At 37.1% G+C, this 20,847-nt stretch overlaps 1 protein-coding gene across 1 annotated transcript; it reads right to left on the minus strand.

Moving 5' to 3' along the window:
• Positions 1–1,872: 1,872 nt before the first annotated feature.
• LOC104233841 (uncharacterized) lies at positions 1,873–3,364 on the minus strand. The gene is made up of 4 exons (XM_070148863.1): positions 3,252–3,364; positions 3,076–3,158; positions 2,305–2,915; positions 1,873–2,187 (listed from the first exon to the last, which is right to left on the minus strand). The coding sequence occupies exons 1-4, from the start codon at positions 3,362–3,364 to the stop codon at positions 1,873–1,875; spliced, it is 1,122 nt and encodes a 373-aa protein (XP_070004964.1).
• Positions 3,365–20,847: the final 17,483 nt, after the last annotated feature.

The raw sequence follows: 20,847 nt of genomic DNA on the forward strand, positions 1-20,847 counted from the left end.
TGAGGAAAAGAGGCAAGTATGGCCCCAACAACAAGACCAAGTTTAGTACAACATATTGTTTTTTCAAGACTAGGATTGATCAAATTTATGAAAAGTTCCAAAATTCTCCTCAAGACTAGAAGTTTTCTGTTGTCAAACCCCAGGTCGTTGTAGCAGAATATATATTGAGGTATAGACTACTCGCAAATGTTGCATGGGATGAAGTTGATTATGTCATCATGCCCGTCAACATTGTAGAAACATTCTACTGGGTGTTGGTTGTTTTTGACATTGCAGACATGCAACTTTATGCCTATGATTCTCTTCATGCAATCACCCTATTGTTGAATCTTATGTCGACAAGTTTTCTGTTATTATCCCTTTGTATTTTTCATGCACCGGTTTTTATGGGAAGCGTAAAGACATCAACTTCAAGAATACAAAGGCATACATTAAGAAAGCTGTTACCGACCCTCTTAACATTTAGTGGATCGTCAGAGAGATACCATAACAAAAAGAAGGATCAATGTAAAAAAAATCTTCTTTCTTTCTATACATTTAACCCTTTTTTTTCTAATCGTTTGGTAAATATTGACATTTTTTTTATCTTTGCAGCGATTGTGGTGTATTTGTTGCTGCCTTTGCAGAGTATGTTAGTCTTGGAGAGTTATCAATTCCAGTGGAAGACCTTTCTGATATTGACCAACACCGTAGACACTATGGAGTGCTACTTTGGGACTATGCTAGAAAGAAGCAGGAGCATGGGGCAATTAGTGAAAGTGAGGTGACAGGCAAATTGGCAAGGAGAAAAGGTGCACCAGCTTTGAATGAGAAAACAAGAGTCCATAGGAAGAAGAAGTAGTTGTAATGTTTTGTATGGAACATGTAGTACAATTGTTTAGTTGATGCTAGTTTAGACGAAAGATGGTAGACAAGTTTTTGAACAATATTGTTGTATTTTAATTGTAGCAGACTTGCGCTACAATTATAGTAGACTTTTTTTTTCTTATCCAGTATAGTAGTTTAAATGGAAACATTCTGTTGGTTTTATATTCACTTGTTGAATCTTTATAGTACTTGATCTTTATTATTTTAGCATATAAATCCTTTCCAACTGAATTTTTATACAGTTATTCTGTCAACGCAAAAATATGTAGTTATTTTGTTTTTTTTTTGTAGATAAAGTGTAAAAACCAGTAACTAAACATTTTGTTGCTTTTACATTCAATTTGTTGAATGTAAAAAATACCTGATCTACATTATTTTTAGCATATAACTTCTTTTTAGCCGAATTATAATCTAGTTATTATGTCAACTCCAACTATTGTAGTTTTTTGTAGTTGTATTCGTAGATAATTTGTAGAAAATATTTAATAATATATTTTTTTTCTTTTATATTAATTTGTTGAATGTAAACAGTACTTAATCAACAATATTTTAGTATATAACTCTTTTCCTACTGATTTATAATGTAGTTACTCTGTAAATTCTAGTTAATGTAATTTTTTGTAGTTGTATTGTAGATAAATTGCAAAAAAATATTAACAAATATGTTAAGGATGCTAGAGATAGTAAAAAAGTGGTAGATTATATATATAGAAACCATTCATAAACAAATCACTCTATGAACGTATTATCTCAATACAGAAAAATCCTAACTAACTACATTATGATCTTAAAAAACCTCAACAATTAAACACCAAATTCTGTTATCCTGAACTCACCAACAATTTTTATGAAATATTCTGTTAACTACATAAAATTTTATTTCTTTTTGGGTGCATTTATGCAAGATCTTTTGTTATGCCCTTCTCTTCCGCAGTTGCCACGTGAAACCTTGTACTTCTTTGAATTTATTTCATCATATGTTATGTATCTTTCTTTTTGAGGTCTTCATGGCTGCCTTTTCCCTCCTGTAGGTGGATTTACTACTTCTTCAGATATATGTTGTGGCACATACCATTTGGTTTCATCAGGCAGGGGATTTACTGGTATTTCATAAGTACGCAAAAGGTTCTCCCTTGTGTAATAAGGAGAACAATATTGTTCAAAAGACTCATCCCTGTGTCTTAACGCAGCCAACGCATGTGGACAAGGATGTTCATCAAGCTGAAATTGCCCACAACTACATCTCTTGTTTTCAAGACAAACAATATAGCGCCTCACACCATCTAGTACTGTATGGATGTAGTCTGTTGAAGCCCTCACCTACGATTACATTACAAACAAAAAAATAATTCATATACGGTTAAACTCAAAATATCTACAAATTATCTACATTGTCCTGTATAAATTAATTTGATTCAATAAATGATCAGATCTTACTCTAAGCTTGTGCGACAATGTTATGTTGTCATCCAACTCTTTGTTGAATTTAAACCCAAGGTATGTGAATGTACCCTTTGCTTTCAATAACTTTTCCTTCGTCCAACGTTCAAGAAGGGTCCTCATATACTCTAATAGTTCTACTATCGGCAGCTCTCTTACATATTTTGTTACAGCATTCAGCGTCTCTGTAATGTTTGATGTCATAGTCCAAGTTCTGTTCACCGTAGCATGTACTCGAGACCATCTATGATAGCCAATATCGTATAAGTATGCTTTAACACGCGGGTCAATCTCTTCAATCTTTGACATCCTTTCATTAAATTCATCAAGCGTGTATGACCGTGCCGTGACAAAGTACAATTCACTTAACTTTAGATGTCCCTTCTTGAACTTTGCCCGTATATTTGTCCAAATATGCCACATGCAAGAATAATGTGGCATGCCGGGATAAACAATAGATGTTGCCTTCAAGATACTCTTATTCCGATCCGAAACAACACACATATTTGGTCTTTCACCATATGCATATTTGAATTGCTTAAAAAACCACTTCCATGATGCGTCATTTTCTGAATCAACAACAACATATGCCAATGGTAATATGGTACCTACATTATGTGATAAAAAGCAATTAATTGGCTGCAGGAAAAATGCCAAAAAAGACATATACATATAAACTACAACTTTTTTACAATATATCTACAATAAATCTACAAGTACTACAAAAAACATACAAGCTACAATATTTCTACAATAAAACTTCAATACCTGCTGCATCCATTGTACTAGCTGTTAGCATTATTCCCCTGTATGCTGACTTTAAAAAGGTCCCATCAACTACTACAACTGGCCTACAATATTTCCAACCACTGATTGACGTACAAATCGCAACAAATACATACAAGAAGCAGTCATCGTCCGTCTTCTTTAATTTAACTACATACCTCGGATAAGTCTTCTCCAGAATATACAAATAACTAGGCAATTTGTTGTAGGAGTCAGCAAGATGACCTCTCAAAAACTGTAAAGCATTTTCCTTTGCTCTCCAAGCTTGCATAGTTGCATGTAGGTTAGATTCACGCCATGTTCAGACAACATGTCAGTTTGTATGTCTTTTGGTGTGTAAATTATCTTAGGATGAAAATATTTTGGAATAACTATGCTACAAACTACCATGGCAGTAGGTTTGCGTTGTATGAATGTATTGTCCATTAAAGAGCATGTGTGTTGGCTGTTGAAATTTCTGACCTTGAACATTGTAGAATCATTTATGCTACTTGCCTTGAAGTGCCATGTACAGTTTTCACCAACACATATCAGCCAGTAGCTACAAAATAAATACAATTTAAAAACTGGTTTAAAATGTAGATTTTAAAAGAAAAAAGACTGTTTTAGCCTAAACGATCACATTATACAATTTATATACAACATAACTACAATTCATCTAGAATACTGATAAACATTATCACAAGAAAAAACTGAAGAAGTAAAAAATTACAAATAAACTACAAAATTAAAAAAATAATGATCTTTGACCATTCATATATTCATACCTTCTAGCACTAGACATTTTAACCCTGAATTGGAACTTGTGCATGATAGAATAATGCTTCATTGCAGTTGCAATTGTTTGCTTGTCTTGGTATACTTGTCCTACTTCAATAAAACTTGGTGTACTATCTGTTATTATTATACTTTCATATTCCTCTATAATGAGAGATGTTGGCATATCAAGTAACTTTAGTGTTCCAGACGAACCTGCATGAAAAAAAAGATAAATACTGTTATGAATAGTTTGTAGAAATTTTGTAGATAATTTGTAGAAACATTAAAATTCTATATTTCATATTAATTTTTCAAATGATATGTAGTTTTATTGTAGAATAAATGTAGAAATTTTGCAGATATTATGAAAATCCATACTGATATAGATATTTACTCTGACATGTAGTTTATTTGTAGATAAAATATAGATAAAGTGTAGGACATTGACATACAACCAGAATTTGATAGAAAAATTAACAGCACAAACCTGCAGCTATGTTCTCATTGGTGATACTTAATTCTATATTGAAATAGCGAACAATTATACATAGCGGATATGATTCTTAGTTTTTGTTTTTCTTTTTCGTCTCCATGTATACACGAACATCTATATCGTTCCTAATTTCCATTGGAGGACAATGCTCGTTGACAATGTATTTGATTTCTATACTTTTTTCGGATGTATCGATCATTAATTGTTGTGCTATTGTAGAAATCAATAGACTATAACTCGCATCCTCATCGACTACAATGCCATCGACCTGAAATTTTCTAAATCTCCCATAGCTATCCCAATTCCCATTCAGTTTTAGCATAATTGGAATTTTGGACATAATTGCGTTTGTTGCAGAAGAATTGTAGAAGATTTAGTCATTTTTGATTTGTGAAATCAGAAAAAAGGTTGAAACACAGTGTATCGCCAAAATAGAGTCGCTAAATTTGAAACGAAACAGCCGATAATTATTAAGGTGCGTGATTTGCGTTGTAGAATGTCTGGAAGAATATTTAATTTTTCAATTTTAGCGCGCCTAAATAAGGAAGCCTACAGCTACAATGATTCCTTATTTAATGAATTGTCTATATTTTGTAGAAATATTATTAGCATGGCGGGTAATATGCAAACTATGAACATATTTGGTAATATAGTTTCCTATATGGTATATGAAATAAATTGTTTGCTATCATTAATTTTAATTTATCACCTACTAGGAATTGGAGGATATAAGCTGAAACCTCTTCATTTAGCTGCAGTCAAGCCAGCATTGCAAGGGTTTAATATTTTTTTTGTTGAAGAATATCAGTTTTGAATCGCTAGATTATGTGAAAAGTTATTTTTCTCAAATTTAACAAGAGGGACATTGGTTTCTAATTGATAGTTTCTATAGCAATTTTCAAGTGTAACACAAAGTGTATTTTTAAAAAGAAAACTGGTATGACATGAAACATATTTTTTTTTTAAAATGTAAGCAAATTATTTCAAAATGAGATTGTTTTTTAAAATATAATGTAATTTTAAAAATAAAAGGATAAGATATTTTTGAATTTTAGTAGAGTTTTTAAATTATTATAATAGAAGTCATATCATGGATAAAATCAAGAAACCAAAATCTTATGGAATATTTACATAAATATCTGGCCAGATTTATTATTTACTTTTTATAGCTAATATCCATAGATGATGTACTTGCAACACACGATTATACACACATTATATATGGATTATATATAAATTACACATTCTCTTAAAATTTAAATTTAAGTGATAAGGCGAGAACTTATTTAGGTTGATTATATAAAGCCAAAAGAAAAATATGGAAGAATTTCAACTAAATACTAAAAATATAAATAAAGTTCTTATGTAGACAATTTCTATTTAAACTCATCCTTTTATAGAAAAATAAATTATTTTTTTTGTTAATAAAAAGACATAAAAAATAAGATAAAAGAAAATAAATATAGAAAAAATGTACGAAAAATCTAAAAACCAGAAATAAGAGATGACAACGAATTTCTTCTTCTGTTTCATCTATGTTAAGTATGAATGAAAGTTGATATCATAATATTTTTTTCAACTCAAATACATAGATTATAAGACAAGGATATCTTAGAATATTGTTTTAATTTACATTGTGTGTCTTTTTAAAAAATCACTATTACTAACAAACTGATATGATATCTGAATTTGAATATAAATGTAATTTGAGTAGTTTGCATTGAGGTTAAGCCAAGTATGGTGTCGAGAAAAAAATATTTGGAAATTTCAAGACAATATATGCAATGTTATCTAACACAATCAACTAATTTAACATTTAATGATTCAAAAAACAAAAAATTAGTATATATATATATATATATATATATATATAGAGGCAGATGTAGAGTGTTGACAACAGGTTCAATTGAATCCATAACTTTTCACGTTGAGCAAAACTTTATATGTAAAAAATTCTTAAAATTATAAAAATAGTAGATATGAACCCATAACTCTAAAGATATAATGAGTTCAATGCTAAAACCTTACAAATTGAATCCATAAAGTATAAATCCTAGATCCACCTCTGTATATAGGGTATTCCAAATTCAAAATCTGTGGCTAGAGATATCGATAAACTCAAAATGACATCATATTGAAATAAAATTTCACCGGCTAAAGAATCATTTAAATTCTTAGATAGTCGACTAAAGTGAATTTTAAATTAAGGATACATCTTCACTTGCATCATTATATATATATATAAAGTTTTAGAAATTGGAATGTCAAAATAGAAATATTTTTTGAAAGATAATAATATACCAAATAAGAGCTCAAGTCGTAGTAAAAGAGCCATGTCGTAACCAAAGAATCATTCATATTGTGTCAACCTTTGTGCTTTGACATAAATACGAGTTGTTATTTCACTTTTTAGCTATTTTTAGGTTCCAATGACACCAATGAGAATGACGCAAAAATAAAATTATTATTTCGAGATTTGAGAAAATGTTAGTCCTTTTTCATGTACTGTTTCGTAATTGATATCTAACGATTATCTAGAAGGTTTAAATTTTAAGGTTATTTATATATCATTCAAATAACTCGGATATTTAATATGGTTAATGTAAAATATAAAAATGGAGTCATACTAGAAAAATAATTTACACGCTAAATAATTTTTTAAATTTTTAGATAGCCGACTGAAATGAGTTTTGAATTAAGGATAATATTTTCACTTACATTATTATAAAATAAATTATTATTTAAAAATAATATTTTAGAAACTGAATTTTAAAATAGAAATAATTGTTGAAAGATATCAACACACAAAATAAGTGTTCAAGTAGTAGTAAAAGAGTCAAGTCGTATCCAAAGAGTCCTTCATAGTCTCAACCTTTGATTATTTTTTCATAAATATGAGTTATTATTTTGCTTCCCCACTAATTTTAGGATTCAATGATATCGGCGAGAATGATATCAAAAAAGAAAATAAGAAATTTGTGAAATGGTTAATTTTTTTCATGTAGTAAATTAATATCTAATAATTATCTATATTTAATAGAGAAAGTTTAAGTTTTAAGGTTATTTACATATAATCCAAATAACTCAAACATATTACATGGTAAGTGTTTGCGCATTCGCGCAGATAATAATACTAGTTGTGAAGAAAAGGGCGCCTACTTTATTTTAGAGCGGGATGCATTTTTCTTAAAGTTGATTTATGTTTTATTAATTAGAAAGGAAAAAGTTTATGTTTTGTTATTAAAAAGGAAAAATGATAAATATAAAGGAAGTAAGCTTTTTCTTTTTTCTTTGTTTAGTTTGTGCTTTTTTTTTTTCTAAAAAAAGAAGAAAATATGGTAAAAATTACGGAATAACCGCACTACTTTAAAGGAGTCTCGAACCCACATGTCTTCCCTGTAAAGCCAAAGCCCTTATCGTTGAACCCGAAATGCTTTTATTACTGGGTCCGGCGTGATTTATTTATATAGAAGCAGTGAATTTTTTAATGCAAATATAGGGTCCCCTAAAAATTCACTGGGTTCGCATGAACCCGTATCCACTACTGTAGCTCCGCCCCTGGCCTCAGGGAATCAACAATGAGAGATGAAATCCAGTTTGCTTCTTCGCCCTTGCGGCGGAGCTCTGTCACGACCCGGATTTTCCACCCTCGGGAGTCGTGATGGCGCCTATTAATGGGAGCTAGGCAACCCAAACCTTAACTACTTGCTACACTTTCATATTTGCTTCTTTTAACAAACACAAGTCGATAATATGATAGAAGTAGAATTTTAAATAAATAAGCGGAAGTCAACAATTATATATCTTAAGGCTACGTTTATTATAACTGTTAAAACCTCAAATACCCCAAAACCTGGTGTCACAGTGTCACAGACTGTCTAAGAGTTACTACATACAAGGTCTGAAGAAATACAATACACTGTTTCTGAACAAAAGAAAATGAAACAGGAAATAGAGATAGAGGGAGACGCCAGGGCCTGCGGACGATTGCAGGTCTACCTTGGGTCTCCGAGTGGACTGAAGGAAGCCCTTCAACTACTGTCCGAAAGCTGCTCCTGGATCTGCACACAGTGTAGAGTGTAGTATCAGCACAACCGACCCCATGTGCTGGTAAGTGTCTAGCCTAACCTCGGCGAAGTAGTGACGAGGCTAAGACCAGACTACCAAATAAACCTGTGCAGTTCAATTGTATATACAGCGGAAAACAAATGCAAAAAATAACCCGTCAATGTGGGAGGGGAAGAATGCTGTGGGAAGACAACAGTTCCCAATAGAAAGCATCAAGTAAGGAAAGAAACCACATAACTCGAATATCAATATAGAATAAGAAATCAACAATTTGCACGACATCACCCTTCGTGATTTTACTCTCGTCCTCTCTAAAGCAATTTTATAATAAAAATGTACACGACATCACCCTTCGTACTTTTACTTTCGTCCTCACCAAATCAATCATATAATAAAGATGTGCACGGCACCACCCTTCGTGATTTTATTCTCTTTCCTCACCATATAATCAATGAAAATCGGTACGGAATGGTACATCGTACGACACGGCATCACCCTTCGTGCTTTACACTCTTTCCTCACAATAGCAAATATTGCACGGCATCACCCTTCGTGCTTTAACTCTCTTCCTCACCCAAACAATAATCACAAACAATAGGGTAAGGAAATAAAGGAAATTCGCAATAAGAATCCCAGTAAGGGAACAACAATTAAACAATTAAATCCTGGCAAGGGAACAACAATTAAACAATTAAATTCCGGCAAGGGAACAACAATTAACAATTAAATCCCGACAAGGGAACAACAATTAAATAATTAAATCCCGACAAGGGAACAACAAATAAATCAACAATAGCCCGGCAAGGGTGACAACATAATGATCTCTTCTCTTTCTCAATTTTACTTTACAATTCACTTCACTTCACAACTCGAGCCAATGCTCTAGAGGTTCGATTATCACTTATACTTTCACAACTCATTTCATAACTCGAGCCAATGTTCTAAAAGTTCAATTGTCACTTATATTTTCACAATTTCGCTATACAACTCGAGCCAACGCTCCTCAATGTTCATAGGTTACAATTCTTTCCACAAACTTTATACAACAATTAGAAATCTTCACCAAGGCATGAATAATACAACGAAATTAAGAAAATCACAATATAAGACCCACGGACATGCTTGACACCAACGTATAGATACTCGTCACCATGCCTATACGTCGTACTCGACAAGAAGCAAATAGCAAATAGGACACAACTCCTAATCCCTCAAGCTAAGGTTAGACCAAACACTTACCTTGATGCCTCGAACACAACTGAAGTTTCAATTATAGCTTTACCCCTCGATTTTACCGCCAATACGCTCGTATCTAGTTACAAGTTACTTAATTACATCAATAAATGCTAAATGAATCAATTTGAATGCATGAAAATGAGTTTTCTAAAGTTTTATCCAAAAAGTCAAAAATCGCCCCCAGGCCCACATGGTCAAAACCCGAGGTTCGAACCAAAACCCGATTACACATTCCCCCACGAATCCAAATATATGATTTGTTTTGAAATCGGACCTCAAATCGAGGTCCAAATCCCCAATTTTTGAAAAACCTAGGTTCTACCCGAAACACCCAATTTCCCCCATGAAAATCATTGATTTTGAGTTGAAATCATGTTAAAAGATGTTAATGATTGAAGAAAACTAGTTAAAAACGACTTACAATTGATTTGGAGAAAAAAGGTTGTTTGAAAAATCGCCTCTTATATTTTTGGGATTTTTGAAAAATGCAAAATAACTGAAAATCTCGTCTATTTATACCCCTCTCAGACCCTCTGTGCGGACCGCACAAAATGGATTGCGGCCGCACAGGCCTTCCTGAGTTACTGCAGTCCAGTGACCTGTGCGGACCGCATGAAATGGACTGCGGCCGCACAGGCCTCCACCGCGCACCGCACAGGCCTCCACCGCGCACCGCACTAAACCGACTGCGGACCGCACTGGCCCCTTTCCGCGGTCGCACACGGTTTTGTGCGGACCCACTGGCGGGTTCAGAGACCTGCAACTTCTGGTTTTAAGTCTAAAACATCCCGAACCTATCCGAAACTCTCCCGAGCCCTCGGAACTCCAAACCAAGTGTGCATACTAACTCAAAAACATCATATGGACCTACTCGTGTAATCAAATCATCAAAGTAACATCCTGAACATCAAATTATGTCTCGAGATCAATGAAATTTTCCCAAAACTTCTTTAAATATAAATTTTGCGATTTAAGTCCGAATCACATCACATGACATCCGTTTTCCACCAAATTCCACAGAAATATCTTAAATCATATATAAGACCTGTACCGGGTGCCTGAACCAAAATACGGGCCCGATACCATCATGTTCTAATTAAATTTCATTTCAAATTTCTTTATACAATTCCAGAAAATAATTTCCTTTAAAAAATTTATTTCTCGGGCTTGGGACCTCGGAATTCGATTCCGGGCATACGCCTAAGTCCCATATTTTTCTACGGACCCTCCGGGACCATCAAATCACGGGTACAGGTCTATTTACCCAAAATATTGACCGAAGTCAAATTAGCTCATTTTATAATCAAAACTTATCGTTTTTCACAGATTATCATAGTTCAGTTTTAGGCTACGCGTCTGGACTGTGCACGCAAATCGAGGTGACTCTAAATGAGGTTTTCAAGACCTCAGAACACAGAATTTTGTTTTAAAACAAGTGATATCCTTTTGGGTCATCACAAGCTCTTCTCTCACTTTCTATTTTTTCTTTCTTTTATTCTTTAGGGTGGGATGTGTGATACTATGAGAAGTAGGCAGGAAAATGGGAAACTTTTGATGAGATTTAAGTGGTCATTGTTAAAGGTAGAAAATGATACTAGAATGGAGTCGCTGTCAAAATAATAAACAAAAAGTTATATATTTTTTGTATATATATATATATATATTTAAATTTTACGTATTTTATTAATAATCATTAAATTACAATTCTAATTTATATATTTCTCTCAAGTGATTTTCTATCAAGGATACTTGGCCGAAAGGCATAAACATATTTTTTAACTCCCATTTTCTATATCTTAATAGAATCACAAGTAATATGCGCTTAGGTGGGGTTGGGGGGGGGAGAATTGTACGAGTAGATAGTATTTGCTTTCGTCTAGACAAAAATATTTATCATCTTGTATCGTCACAAATAAAATTTTCCATCCTATCAACTTTCGATTAAAATTGGTTTCATTAATTAAGTTAATAAAAGAGGTGTTGGCTAACTTTTTGTAACGATCCGACCTGTCGTTTTTAGCATTTTCATCCCGTTCAACTATTCGAAGTCTTAACTAACGTCGTTTTGTGTATTATAACTTGCGAGAGTGGTCAAGTTTTGTTTTCAGATGATTCAATATTTAATTGAAAGAACAATCCATGTTTTGGAAACTTAAGTTGAATAAATGGAACGGATGGTAAAATATGTGTAAATTACCCCAGAATGGATTTTTAATGATTCCAATAGCTCCGTATGGTGATTTTGGACTTAGGAGTGTGTCCGAAATTTTTTTTGGAAGTCTATAGTTAAATTAGGCTTGAAATGGCAAAAATAGGAAATTTGAGTTTGGAAGTTTGACTGGGAGTTGACTTTTTGATATCGGGATCGAAATATGATTTTGAAAATTTGACAACTCCGTTATGTCATTTATGACTTGTGTGCAAAATTTGAGGTCAATCAGAATTGATTTGATAGATTTCAGCATTGAATGTAGAAATTGAAATTTGTTAGTTTTGAATAGGCTTGAATTGGGGTATGATTCATATTTTAGTATTGCTCAATGTAATTTGAGATATCGACTAAGTTTGTGTCATATTATGTGACTTGTTAGTACATTTGGTTGGGGTCCTATGTGGCTCGGATGAGTTTTGGAAGAGTTTTTGGAAGAAATTGGTATTTTGAGCATAAACATGTAATGATCCAAAGGTCCATTTTTAGTTCTAGAGATCAAAATTTGATTTCGAGACTTTAGAAATTTTTATAATGAATTATAGGAGCGATTTGGAAAGTTTGGTCTAATTTTGTCAAGTTGCAATTAGGTTTTTGACGTGAAACATGAGTTAATTGTTTAACGAGCGAAATGGGTATCGCACTAAGCAAATAAGCTCCAAATTGAGTTTCAATTGAAGGACTAGGTCCGTATTATTATTTGTAACTCATAGGAACAAGAATCGTTGAATTCCGAGTTCGTATGATGGAGTTAGAGCATTTTTAGTAAAATTAAAGACTGCTGGTGCAGCAGGATTTGGTGCGCACCTTTAGTGATCAGATTGGACATTTTTAGCGATGGGAGTTGGGCTTTTAGCGACCAGAATCGTGTTTTTAAGGTTGTTCTGGTTTTTTTAGCCCATTTTGACATTTTTGGGCGAAAGAACACGACCTGGGACGATTTTTGTGCAAGAAATCATGGGAAATCTTGAGGTAAGTCACTTGTGATCTTTTCTACCCTATAATATTGAATTATCTTCGAATTATCCGACTAGATTACATGTTTTTGCGGTGTAAATTGAGGATTTGGACCTAGGGATTTGAAAATAAGATTTGAAGATTTGGAGGCTGAGTTGTTATCGGAATTTAGTAATTTTTGTATGGTTTGACTCGTGGTTGAATGAGTTGTCGGATTTTGTGAGTTTCGTCGGATTCCGAGATGTGGGCCCCACGGGCAATTTTTAGTTAAATTTCGGATTTTTGTGAAAAACTAATATTTTAACATGGAATTAATTTATATAAATTGTATTGACTGAATCACATTAATTGTGGCTAGATTCAAGACGTCTGAAGGCCGATTTACGAGGCAATGGCATAGCGGAGTAAAGAACTTCACGGTTTGAGATAATAACTCTTTTAAACTTAGTGCTGAGGGTATGAAAACTCGAATTATGTGTTATGTGATTGATGTTGAGGTGACGCACATGCTAGGTGATGGGCGTGTGGGCGTGCACCCTGTGAATGGTGACTCTATTGTTTCCAGGACACTGTGTAGTGGTCCTACTTTGTTGATATCTGTGTTTTCACCACGTGATAAGTAAATTGAGTTGTATATCATGTTAGATATCATGTTTAGGCTTTATGCTGATATTGTTGGGACCCATAGTGGTAGTTTTTGCTGTCATCTCACTGATTTTATTGATATTTCATACTTAGTCATATTCATTTATTCATATAATATCTCAGTCTCAGTTGTTATTATTGATACATTATATTATCTGTTTTGGGCTGATTTTCATGACATTTTGAGCCCGAGAGTCTAGAGAGATTGATGACTGAGTGAGGCCGAGGGCCTAATAGTGAGGATGATTATGGGATCGGGCTGCACGCCGCAGCATGCTGTTACTGATTTATGACTGAGTGAGGCCGAGGGCCTGATTGATTGTCACGACCCTAACCCCGAACTCGGTCGTGATGGCGCCTCTCATGAAGACAAGGCAAGCCAATTCAATCCAACTCAACTTTTAAAGCAGTTAATCAACACAAAAATAGTCTAAACATGATTTAAACAATACTAAGTAGCGGAAATATCGATAACAATGCGGAAAGTCCAACCCGACACAGCCCTAACCGGGGTGTCACAAGTCATGAGCATCTCTAAACCATAATACTAGTCTGCTAAAGTTATAAACTACTACAAGTGGTTGAAAGGAAACAGAAATGATAGAGAAGTAGAGAAACGGGGCTGCGGACGTCAACAACTACCTCGTAGTCTCCGAGAAACTGCTTGGAACTGGAGGAATCAGCACTCAGGAGCGGTACCAGCTACGCCTAAATCTGCACACAGGGTGTAGGGAGTAAAGTGAATACTCCAACTCAGTGAGTAATAAAGATAAATAATGACTGAAAGTAAGAAAATACGTATACACATGGTATTTTATAATGAAGCAATTAAATGGGTAATTTGTAAGCAGTGAACCAATGAAAAGCAAAATAAAGTACTTCTACAACAAATAAACAGGTAATTGACAGACAGTTATGATAAAGTAAACACATAGAAGTTCGCCCCTCGGGCACAACATCAACAATTTCTGCCCCTCGGGCTCAATCTCACATCACAATGGGTACTCGCGCTCACTGGGGGTGTGCAGACTCAGGGAGGGGCCCCTTACGACCCAAGCGCAATATCAAGCCATCTCGTGACATCAAATCTAGGCCCTCGGCCTCATATCAATCAAGCCACCTCATGGCGTATATATCTCAGGCCCTCGACCTCATAAACAATATCAACAAGCCACATCGTGGCGTACATATCTGAGGCCCTCACCCTCAAATCAGTATCAGTGTTTCCTCACATCTAGGCCCTCGGCCTTACTCAGTCAAAAATACTCACAAGCCCCTCATGCATTAGTAAAATAGTATTTCTCAGCCCAAAACATCATTTAAAATATCATTTAAGTCTCAAAATAGAGTAAAAAATGGCTGAGTAGTAAAACAGTGGAAAATAACATGACTGAGTTCAATTAGTAAGTCAAAACAGTGAGAAAATAGCAATAAAATCCCCGAAGGGTTCAAATAATTGGCACGAAGCCCAAATATGGAAATCAGCCCAAATCATGATGATAACATATAAGTTTCAGTCAAATGCGCGGTAAAATCCTTAATCGGGACGGACCAAGTCATAATCCCCAATAGTACACGACCCCACGCTCATCATCAAGCGTGTGCCTCACATTAATATAGCACTACGATGTGCAAATCCAGGGTTTCAAGCCCTTAGAGCATCATTTACAATCATTACTCACCTCGAACCGGCTAAATCTCTAACTCGCGACACCTTTGCCCCTCGAATCGGCCTCCATGCGTGTCGAATCTATCCAAAATCAGAACGAATACGTCACAATATGCTAAGGGAACAAAGCCCAAGCGAAAACAATCGAATTACCACAAAATTCCAGAAATTGGTCAAACTCGACCCCTGGGCCCACATCTCGAAATTTGACAAAATTCACAAAACTAGAATCCTTATACTCTCACGAGTCTAACCATACGAAAATTATCCAATTCCGATACCATTTGGTCCTTCAAATCATCATTTTACATTTCTGAAAGATTTCACAATTTTCTTCCCAAATTTCATCCCAAATCACGAATTAAATGATGAATTCAATGATAGATTCATGTACTCTAGCCAAATCTGAGTTAGAATCACTTACCCCGATGAATTTCTTGAAAAACCTTCGAAAAATTGCCAAAATCCGAGCTCTCTAGGTCAAAATATCAAATAAAAACCCAAAACATCGTATTTATAGAGTACCCCACAGATTTCCACCTCGGCGGACCGCACAAAACCAGTGCGGTCTGCACAAAAACGATCGCGGCCGCACATGCTTTCCTCTGCAGTGACAGGCTTTAGTATTTTGGCCATAACTTTAGCTACAGATGTCCAAATTGCAATATCTTTACTTTTCTGGAAACTAGACACGAACGAATACAACTTTCATTTTTGAATTATTGCAAAATTCCTTATAGATCAAGAGATATGAGCTTCCGAAGTAGGACCAGTGAAATGTTCCCCACCGCGGCCGCACTGCATTTTGTGCGGTCCGCACAGCACCTACCGCGGCCGCACTTCTTTTTGTGCGGTCCGCACAACACATACCGCGGCCGCACTTCTTTTTGTGCGGACCGCACGGGTGGGTTCCTAGGTCTGCAACCCTTCTGGACCTACTACAGTTATGATTTTCGGCCTAAAACACCCCGGAACCTACCCGGAACTCCCGGAACTTCAAACCAATTGTACCAACATATCCCATGACATCGTTCAAACTTGTTCAAAACTTCGGAACGTTCACAACAACATCAGTCACCAATTTAACATAGGATTCAAGCCTAAGAACTCTTAAAGTATGCTTTCGATCGAAAAGTCTATCAATTCTCGTCCGAATGACCTAAAATTTTGCACACACATCCCAAATGACACAACGAAGCTACTGTCACTCTCGGAATTTCATTCCGGCCCATTTATCAAAATCTCGCCTATCAACCGGAACTGCCAAACTATCAACTTTGCCAATTCCTAAATCTTCTCTACAACTCCAAAACCCATTACGATCGCGCTCCTAAGTCACAAATCACTTCCCGAAGCTAATCTAACCATCAGAACTCACTTCCGAGCCTTCTAACACATAAGTCAACATCCAGTTGACTTTTCCAACTTAAGCCTTCTTAAAAGAGACTATGTGTCTCAAACTTCACCAAACTCATTCCGGACTCGATTCGACCAACTCGATACCACAAAAACACGGATAATGAAGCAGAAAGAAGATGAAATAGGGGAAACGGAGCGGTAACTCATGAGACAACTGGCCGAGTCGTCACATCCTCCCTAACTTAAACAAACGTTCATCCTCGAACGAGTCAAGAAACATACCTGAAGCCTCAAATAAGTGAGTATATCTGCTTCGCATCTCCCGCTCGGTCTCCCAGGTAGCCTCCTCCACGGGCCGACCTCTCCACTGCACTATCACTGAAGCTATATCCTTTGACCTCAACTTCCAAAACTGACGACCCAAAATAGCTACTGGCTCCACATCAAAGGTCAAATCATCATCCAACTGAACCGTGATGAAGTCCAAAACATGATACGGATCCCCGATATACTTCCAGAGCATAGAAACATGAAATACCGGATGCACACTCGACAAGTTGGGTGGTAAAGCAAGCTCATAAGCCACCTCCCAATCCTCTGAAGCACCTCAAAAGGCCCAATGAACCGAGGACTCAATTTCCCTTTCTTCCCAAATCTCATAATACCCTTCATGGGTGAAACCTTCAACAGAAACTTCTTGCCAACCATGTAGGACACATCTCGAACCTTCCTATCAGCATAACTCTTTTGCCTCGACTGCGTTGTACGAAGCCACTGCTAAATCACCTTCACCTTCTCCAAAGCATCCTGTACCAAATCAGTCCCCAATAGCTTGACCTCACCGGGCTCGAACCAACCAATTGGAGATCTGCACCGCCTCCCATACAAAGCCTTATAGGGAGCCACTGAATACTCGACTGGTAGTTGTTGTTATAAGCAAACTCTGCAAGCGGTAGGAATTCATCCCATGACCTTCTAAAATCAATAACACAAGCACGCAACATGTCCTCCAATATCTGAATAGTACACTTGGATTGCCCATTCATCTGAGGATAAAAAGTTGTGCTCAACTCAACTTGAGTACCCAACTCTCTCTACACGGCTCTCCAAAACTACAAAGTAAACTGAGTACCTCTATCTGAAATGATGGAAACCGAAACGCCATGCAAATGAACAATCTCCTAGATATAAATCCCTGCCAACCGCTTTGAAGAATAGGTAGTACACACAGGAATGAAGTGCACGAACTTGGTCAGCCGATCCACAATTACCCAAATAGCATCGAACTTCCTCAAAGTCTGTGGAAGTCCAACAACAAAGTCCATAGTGATTCTCTCCCACTTCCACTCAGGAATATCCATCTGTTGTAGCAAGCCACCCGGTCTTTGATGATCATATTTCACCTGCTGACAATTGAGATATCGAGCTACAAATCCCACAATATCTTTCTTCATTCTTCTCCACCAATAGTGCTGCTTCAAATCCTGATACATCTTCGCGGCACCGGAATGAATGGAATACCGCGAGCTATGGGTCTCTTCCAAAATCAACTCCTGAAGCCCATCCACATTGGGCACGCAAATCCGGCCCTGCATCCTCAACACTCCATCATCACCGATGGTCACATCTCTAGCATCATCATGCTGAACTCTGTCCTTAAGGACAAGCAAATACGGATCATCATACTAGCGCTCTCTGATGCGATCATATAATGAAGACTGAGAAACCACACACACCAATACCCGACTGGGCTCCGAAATGTCTAATCTCACAAACCGATTGGCCAAGGCCTGAACATCAACTGTAAAAGGTCTCTCCCCAACTGGAATATATGCCAAACTCCCCATACTCACTGCCTTTCGGGGCAAAGCATTGGCCACCACATTGGCCTTTCCTGGATGGTACAATATAGTGATATCATAATCCTTAACTCCAACCATCTCCGCTGCCTTAAATTAAGATCCTTTTGCTTGAACAAATGCTGAAGACTGCGATGATCAGTGAACACCTTACAAGATACGCCATACAAGTAATGCCTCCAAATCTTTAATGCGTGAACTATGGCAACCAACTCCAAATCATGAACGAGGTAGTTCTTCTCATGGGACTTCAATTGATGAGAAACATAAGCTATAACTCTACCCTCCTACATCAATACACAACCAATCCCAACTCTCGAAGCATCACAATACACGGTATATGAACCTGAAGCTGATGGCAAAACCAACACTGGAGCTGTGGTCAAAGCTGTCTTGAGCTTCTGAAAGCTCTCCTCTCACTCGTCCAACCATCCAAATGTAGCACCCTTATGAGTCAACTTGGTCAAGGGCGATGCGATAGGTGAGAATCCCTGAACAAACCGGTAATAATAGCCTGCCAAACCAAGAAAATTGCGAATCTCTGTGGTTGAGGACGGTCTGGGCCAACTCTGAACCGCCTCTATCTTCTTCGGATCAACCTGAATACCCTCGTTGGACACCACGTGCCCCAAGAAAGCCACTGAGCTGAGCCAAAACTCACACTTAGAGAAATTTGCATAAAGCTTCTCCTCCCTCAATCTATGCAATACAACTCTCAAATGCTCCACGTGCTCCTCCTGACTACGCGAATACACCAGAATATCATCAATGAAGACTATGATGAATGAATCGAGATATGTCCAGAGCACGCTATTCATCAAATGCATAAACACTACTGGGGCATTGGTCAGCCCAAAAGACATCACCAAGAACTCATAATGACCATATAGGGTCCTGAAAGTTGTCTTAAGAATATCCAAGCCCCTGATCTTCAACTGGTGATAACCTGAATAGAGATCAATCTTGGAGATCACCCTCGCTCCCTAAAGCTGGTCAAATAAATCATTAATGCGAGGCAAAGGATACTTATTCTTAATTGTTGACTTGTTCAATTGCCTATAATCAATGCACATTCTCATTGTGCCATCCTTCTTCTTTACAAACAGAACTGGCGCACCCCAAGGTGACACATTAGGCCGAATGAACCCCTTATCTAGGAGCTCCTGAAGTTGATCCTTCAATTCCTTCAACTCCGCTGGTGCCATACGATACGGTGGAATAGAAATGGGTTGAGTGCCCGGCACTAGGTCAATACCAAAATGAATATCCCTATGCCCGGCAGGTCTACAGGAAACACATCGGGAAAATACCTCACAACTGGAATAGAATCAATATTGGGAGTTTCAACTCTAACATCCCTCACAATGCTAGGTATGAAAGACAACCCTTCACAACCATATGCTGGGCTCTCAAGAAAGAGATCACTCTACTAGGAACGTAATTAGTCACACCTCGCCACTCGATCTGTGGCACACCCGGCAAGCCAATGTGACTATCTTAGCATGACAGTCCGAAATAGCACGACACGGAGATAACTAATCCATGCCTAAAATGACATCAAAATCCACCATGTTCAATAGTAATAGATCCACTCGAGTCTCCAGAATCTCAATAGTCACCACACATGACCCGTACACACAGTCTACAACAACAGTATCGCCCACCGGGGTAGATACATGAACAGGTAAAGCAAGAAACTCATGGGGCATACCCAAATAACGAGAAAAATATGATGACACATAAGAAAAGGTGGAACCGGGATCAAATAATACAGAAGCATCTTTGTGGCAGACTGAAACAATACTTGTGATAACAATATCTGAAGCAATACCATTGGGTCTGCCTGGGAGCATATAGAAATAGGCCTGACCGCCCCCTACTCGACCTCCCTCTCTAGGGCGATCCCTGGTTAACTGACCTCCAACCCTAGCTGGCTGAACGGGTGGTGGTGAAGAAACTGGCACTGAAGCCGAAGACTGACCCCTCTGTTGGGATGAACTAGCAACATGACGAGGACACTGCCTCCACATGTGGCCTATCTCACCACACTCATAACAACTCCCAAGTGCTAGAGATGGGGATTGAAGGGAACCCCTCGCACCGGAGTGACTAGTAGATGCGCTCGGCATAGAAGAACCCTGAGCCGATAGGGCACGAGATGAACTCTGAGCTGGGAGGGCGCTGAGTGATGACTGGCCCTGCTGAGATCCATGATGACCATGACCTGAAGATGCCCCACGATAACCTGGGCGGTCGGACTGAACAAGTATGAATGAACGACCTCTACTATGCTGAAACTAACCCCTCGAAGGAGCACCACTATAACTGCCCGATCCTCGAGGCCTCTTGGCCTCCCTCTCCTCTCGCTCCTGACGACGAACAGCCTCAATATCCCGGATGATATCAACAACCTCATCGAAGGTAGCACCCATCACTCTCTCTGGTCATAAGAATATGGAGCTGATAAGTAAGACCATCAACAAACCTCCTGATCCTCTCT

The sequence above is a fragment of the Nicotiana sylvestris genome, chromosome 6, assembly GCF_000393655.2.
Source record: "Nicotiana sylvestris chromosome 6, ASM39365v2, whole genome shotgun sequence".
NCBI lineage: Eukaryota > Viridiplantae > Streptophyta > Magnoliopsida > Solanales > Solanaceae > Nicotiana > Nicotiana sylvestris.

Bases quoted from the DNA above. Each gene is read 5' to 3' on its own strand.
- LOC104233841 (XM_070148863.1), bottom strand. From the start codon at position 3,364: ATGCAAGCTTGGAGAGCAAAGGAAAATGCTTTACAGTTTTTGAGAGGT. The intron at 3,159-3,251 runs GTATGTAGTTAA...GAAATATTGTAG, and splicing joins CTGGAGAAGACTTATCCGAG to GCCAGTTGTAGTAGTTGATG. The intron at 2,916-3,075 runs GTATTGAAGTTT...CACATAATGTAG, and splicing joins TAGTACAATGGATGCAGCAG to GTACCATATTACCATTGGCA.